The 6,238-nt window shown below is 41.6% G+C and overlaps 1 protein-coding gene across 1 annotated transcript; it reads left to right on the forward strand.

Annotated features, from left to right (window-relative positions):
- The first annotated feature begins 3,256 nt into the window (after positions 1-3,256).
- Positions 3,257-6,004, forward strand: LOC311626877 (disintegrin and metalloproteinase domain-containing protein 20-like). The gene has a single exon (XM_084892818.1). It carries the CDS (start codon positions 3,622-3,624, stop codon positions 5,944-5,946), a length of 2,325 nt encoding a protein of 774 aa, XP_084748944.1. The 5' UTR covers positions 3,257-3,621; the 3' UTR covers positions 5,947-6,004.
- The last annotated feature ends 234 nt before the right edge of the window (positions 6,005-6,238 follow it).

Genomic DNA, 6,238 nt, shown 5'->3' on the forward strand with positions numbered 1-6,238 from the left:
TGTTTTTTTTTTTTGGCGGCGGGGGGGGGGGGGTGTTTCATTTAGCTCTGACTTAATAAATCAAATTCATGACCCTGGATGGTTTCTGACCCAAGTTTGAGAAACACTGAATTAGGCCATGACTGAGAATGAGGGGAGACATGGTAAGGAAGGGGTTTTTGAGGAGTTTGTTATAGCTGCTGGAAATATAGGGTGTCCCAAAGAATGTATACATTATTAACATACAATTCATTTTTAAAATTTAAAAGCATCTACATAAATGAATAATTTTTTTTTGTCAACACCTGCTTTCATACTGGTGACCTTTCTGGTCCTGGCACTGCTGATAACGTGAAGCAATGGAATCGCAAACATCAAGAATCATTTTGCCTGGCTACTGTGGCTCAGAGGGTGATTGTCAACCCCTGAACCAAGAAGTCACCAGTTTGATTCCCAGGTCAGGTACTCAGTCCCCAGTAGGGGGCATGCAGGAGGCAGCACTTCAATGATGTTTCTTTCTCATTGATGTTTCTCTCCCTCTCGCTCTAAAAGCGTTGTTTTTTTTTGTTTGTTTGTTTGTTTTTTTAAAGAACAATTTCATTCAGTATTTGTGTGCCCTCAATTTGTCAACTGTTGCAGGTTTTGCACCACAAACTTTATCTTTTATATGTCCCCATAAAAAAGTCTAGCACCGTGCTCTTTGGCCCCTTGAGTGTGGCTCTTCCACAAAATACCATGGCCTGGGTGAGTCTATTTTGAAGAAGTGCATTAGAAGTAGTTTAAATTTAAAAAATTTGGCTCTCCAAAGAAATTTCAATCGTTGTACTGTTGATATTTGGCTCTGGTGACTAATGAGTTTGTCGACCACTGATCTAGTGGATAAATTTTCTTTGTTCAAAGCTTAGTCTGGCTTCAGCCATTATTTCAATTCAGTTAAACCTAAAAAGGAGTGAAAATTAAGTGAGTTATCAGCTGTTAAAATAATTATACAGGCAGTGTTTGTACTTCAACTGTATGAATTTCCTGTGTCCAAAACTTAGTCTGGCTGAAAGAAAGAAATGTCAGTTGAGTTGTCAGCTGTTAAAGTGTGTATACATGCTTTTGGGATATCCTGCAGGTGAAAGAATTCATAATTGATATAGAGGATACACTACTTGAAGTGCTGATAATGCTGGAAAGGAAGGGCTTTGGAGTGACACAAGTTCACATAATTAATGGTAAGGTGTGATATTCCATCAGAGCTTATCTTTGGAATCATGCAGCAGTGACAAAGACTGATATGTCTCAAAGATTCTTGGCAATAAACTTTCCTATTACCACATCATATTTCTGATAAAATTTAGTATGGGTTATTTTCTTTATAACATTTTATTGTTCAGTAGAGGCCCGATGCATGAAATTCATGAAAGAATAGGCTTTCTTTCCCTCAGCTGCCAGCACCAACTTCCCTCTGGCACCTGGCACCTGGGCTTCCCTCCAGCCACCAGCAGGCACCTGGGACGCAGGCTTCCCTCAAAGCTCCAGTTTCATCCGGAAGGTCATCTGGAAGGATGTCTGGTCTAGTTAGCATATTATGCTTTTATTATTATAGAAGATAGTCCTCTTCCAACAATTTGTACCCATCTTAATATCTCCAAATCTATAGCAAATACCAAGGATATGGAGAGAAACCTGGAAAGGAAATTTGGTAATTAGGATTTCACCTGTGTCAGAGAGCTTTCTTAAAGAGGTTTCATCTAATATTCTTGGTTTTTGGACCTAGCCAGCTCAGTGGATAGAACAGCAGCCTGTGGGCTGAAGGGTCCCAGGTTCCATTCTAATCAGGGCACATGCCCAAGTTGTTCACTCTATCCCCAGTAGGGGGCATTCAGGAAGCAGCCCATCAAGGATTCTCTCTCATCATTGATGCTTCTTTCTCCCTCCCCCTCTCTCTTCCTCTCTAAAATAATTAAAAATATTTTTTTAAAATAATATTCTTGGTTTTCAGTAGCCATCCATTTGTTCTGAAAAATTACCCACATTGCCGAAGCCGGTTTGGCTCAGTGGTAAAGCGTTGGTCTACGGACTGAAAGGTCCCAGGTTCGATTCCGGTCAAGGGCATGTACATTGGTTGCGGGCACATCCCCGGTAGGGGGTGTGCAAGAGGCAGCTGGCCGATGTTTCTCTCTCATCGATGTTTCTAGCTCTCTATCTCTCTCTCTCCCTTCCTCTCTGTAAAAAATCAATAAAATATATATTTTTTAAAAAAATAAGGTGTAGCTTAAAAAAAAAATTACCCTCATGTATGCAGGTGTTCTTTAAAAAAAAAAAAAAAAAGTGGTTTCATTGATTTTAAGGAGAGAGAAACATGGATGTGAGAGAAAATTATTGATCAGCTGCTTCCTACATGCCCCCTACTGGGGATAAAATTCACAACCCATGAATGTGCTCTGACCAGCAATCGAACCATGATCCTCTGGTACATAGGTCAATGCTCAACCACTGAGCCACACCAGCCAGGCAAATTATCTATACTTTTAACTGAAAGTCAGTGAATGAGAAAAATTAATTTTTGCCTGAGCTAAAATTTATATTTGTAACAGGAGTGATGTCAGTTCACTCAAATTATGGTTTTTGAACAATTTAACAAACTAATTCTAGGTTTAAACTCCTCAGTCCAACCTTCTCTAGAGAATTCAGTTAACTCATCAGTCATGTAAAAACATAGAATAGACTCTGTATATGTGCAACCAAGATAAGGGTCTTATGATTGAGAACATAATGCCCAGGGCTGGGTAGAGAGAAGGCTGCTGCCTTCATGTTGTGAGAGAGGCAATTGGGCTGTTTGCCTTGCCCCCAACTAGCAGCCCCACCCCATATCACTCCATCAGCATGGCTGCCTCTTTGGACATTCAACTGGTCCTTTCTGCAGATAAGCATGCATTATAAAATTAAAAATTGTTTTCATTGGAGGAGGTCTCAAAACTAATGAGCCCCTTAGGTGGGGCTTACTTTGATAGCTAACTACAAACAGAATGGGAAATAGATAAGATGTCTGCATGAAAAAAGGGGAGATGAAACAAACTATTTGAATAAAGGGACCAAAAATGGTGAGTTTGGATGGGGGGTTCATATACTTGTTGAAGATAGCAGAGTTTCAGTTGATTTGGAGTAGAGGAAAAATGTGGGAGTTAGAGGTCAGTGCTTTTTTAATATGGAAATGTTTATGCCAATTTACATGTTTAGAAAATAGTATGTAATGAATCTTTATGTATCTACCATCCAGATTCAATCATAATTCACCTAGTATGATAAGTCTCATTTGTTTTTATGGAAACCTACCCTTTTGCCCTCCCCCCTTCCTTTCCCCTTACATATAAATAAGAGCAATTCCAGGTAATTTATTGATTCAAATCTTGTCCCAATTGAAGAATCACTTTTACCTCACTTTCTTCTTTCTCCCTCTCTCTCCCACTCTCCCTCCCCTCCCCACCCCATTTTAGCTCTATTTTCAACTTTCAGCACTGCAGCTCTGAGGGTCCAACTTTTCCAGAACACACATCTGTAAAGGTCAGCCCTGCATCCTGAGCAGATCAAGGGAGGAACTGTACCAGCAGTGCCTCATGCCTCAGCCTTTCTCTGTTCTGGACTGATGGCTCCATAATGGCAGTGGGTGAGGCCCTGGTGCACATCAAGGTCACTCTTCTGCTGCTTTGGTTTGGGGTATCTCTGTCCATTTCTGGCCACGCTCAGGCCAGGCGTTTTCAGCGCTTCTCCAAAGAAGTCGTGATTCCCTTGAAGGTGACAAGCAGGGACCGAGATGCTAAGGCTCCAGGCTGGCTCTCCTACAGCCTGCGGTTCGGGGGCCAGAGACACATTATCCACATGAGGGTCAAGAAGTTCCTGGTTTCCAGACACCTACCAGTGTTCACCTACACAGACCAGCATGCCCTCCAAGAGGATCAGCCTTTTATTCCTGATGACTGCTACTACCATGGTTATGTGCAGGGGGTCCCAGGGTCCCTGGTTGCCCTCAGTACCTGTTCTGGAGGTTTCCGAGGAATACTACAGATAAATGACCTTGCTTATGAAATTGAGCCCATCAGGCACTCTACTGCATTTGAACACGTGGTGTATAAGATAGATAATGATGAAATACAGTTCCCACCTATGAGATGTGGCTTGACAGAAGAGAAAATAGCACGCCAATTGGAGTTGCAAGAGTTGCCTAAGTCCACTCTGATGCAAAGTTCTTATGCCAACTGGTGGACTCACTTGCGATTTCTTGAGTTGGCAATAGTTGTGGACTACTTTCGATACCTTTTCTCTGGACGTAATACGTCATTAGTGCAGCGTGAGCTACTTGAGCTTGTCAGTGTGGTAGATATCTTCTATAGCCCTTTCAAGCTTAATGTAATTTTGATTGGAGTTGAGATCTGGAACCAAAGAAACCTAGTTTCCACTGATGACATAGATCAGCTTCTGGACGACTTTTCTCTCTGGAAGTTTACCAATCTTGATGGCCGACTACAACATGATGATGTCCATCTTATCATAAAAAAATCATTTGGTTATAAGCTTGGAGTTGCCTATATTGCAGGAATATGCCGGAAGCCTTTTAATAGTGGAGTTGCTGTTTTCCGGGACCACAATGTGTACTCTTTTGCACTTACTTTAGCTCATGAGCTTGGTCATTCTCTGGGTATGCAGCATGACACTGCATGGTGTGTGTGTGATGCCAAGTGGTGCATAATGTCAGCCTTGAAACGGCTAACAGTTAAATTCAGCAACTGCAGTTATGCCCAGTATTTGGACACTACAATGCGATCTGGTTTATGTATTTACACTCCTCCACACCCAAGGAATATTTTTAGGTTACAGTATTGTGGGAACCGAGTTGTTGAAAGAGGTGAGGAGTGTGACTGTGGATCTATAAGGCAGTGTGGTAAAGATCCCTGTTGTCAGTGGAACTGCACTCTGAGCCCTGGTTCTGATTGTGCTTTTGGGCTGTGTTGCAAAGGCTGCAAGCTCATGCCATCAGGGGCTTTGTGCAGACCACAGGTCGGTGAATGTGACCTTCCAGAGTGGTGCAATGGGACATCCCACCAGTGCCCAGAAGACGGATATGTGCAGGATGGGAATCCCTGTGGTGACAAAGCCTACTGCTATAAAAAGAATTGTAGCAGCCATGACAGACAGTGCAGGGAGATTTTTGGTGAAGATACAAAGAGTGCATCTCAGGAGTGCTACAAAGAAATCAACTCCCAGGGAAGCCGTTATGGCCACTGTGGTCTAGATAGTAATAAATACCTAAAATGTAATACCTCAGATATCTTCTGTGGGAGAGTTCAGTGTGAAGACGTGTCAGTTATTCCTAACCTGACAGAACATACAACAGTACATCAGCTTCAGATCAACTTCACCATTTGCTGGGGCACTGATTACCATTTAGGGATAACCACACCTGATATTGGTCTAGTGAAAGATGGCTCAGTGTGTGGTCCAGGAAAGATATGCATCAACCAGAAATGTGTCAATATGCCTCTTGTATCACAAGCCTGTCAAACTGATACCTGCCACACGAGGGGAGTCTGCAATAATAAACAGCATTGCCACTGCAGCCAAGGGTGGGCACCTCCCAACTGCATGCAGAAAGGCGATGGAGGTAGTATTGATAGTGGCCCACCTCCTTCTAAGAACGGACAACCACAACCACAACTACAACCACAGGCCAACGTGTCTTACCTTTTTTTGTGGCTTTTTCCATTGATTGCTTTATTTTTATTCTGCTTCCTTGTGCTTTGGATGAAAAAGAAAAGAAAAAAGGAAGAAGAGGTAGAGAAAGAAAAAGAAAAGGAAGAAGAGGTAGAAAAAGAAAATGGAAGGGAAGAAGTAGAGAAAGAAAAAGAAAGGGAAGAAGTAGAGAAAGAAAAAGAAAAGAAAGAAGTAGAGAAAGAAAAAGAAAAAGAGGAACCTGAGAACAAATAGGAACAATAAGGCTCCTGCTTCATTTAAAAAATCTCTAGTTTTTTAATAGTAGAGAAAAATGTCTACTGTTTAAAGAAAAAAAATTAAGGACCTCTCTTGTCTAGATCATATTATACTGAAGGACTCTTAGCATGTTCTTACTTCCTCTTCAGTGTTTCAAGCCATATTAAAAGTTCTTTCTTTTTTATTTTTTCCCCCTGGAAGTTGTCTCTTATTTTTTTAAAGAGAATTTTATAAAAATTTATTTGAGCCCTGGCTGGTGTGACTCAGTTGGTTGGGTGTCATCCTCTGC

Source organism: Pipistrellus hanaki (genome assembly GCF_964339955.1).
Source record: "Pipistrellus hanaki genome assembly, chromosome: 1".
Taxonomy (NCBI): Eukaryota; Metazoa; Chordata; class Mammalia; order Chiroptera; family Vespertilionidae; genus Pipistrellus; species Pipistrellus hanaki.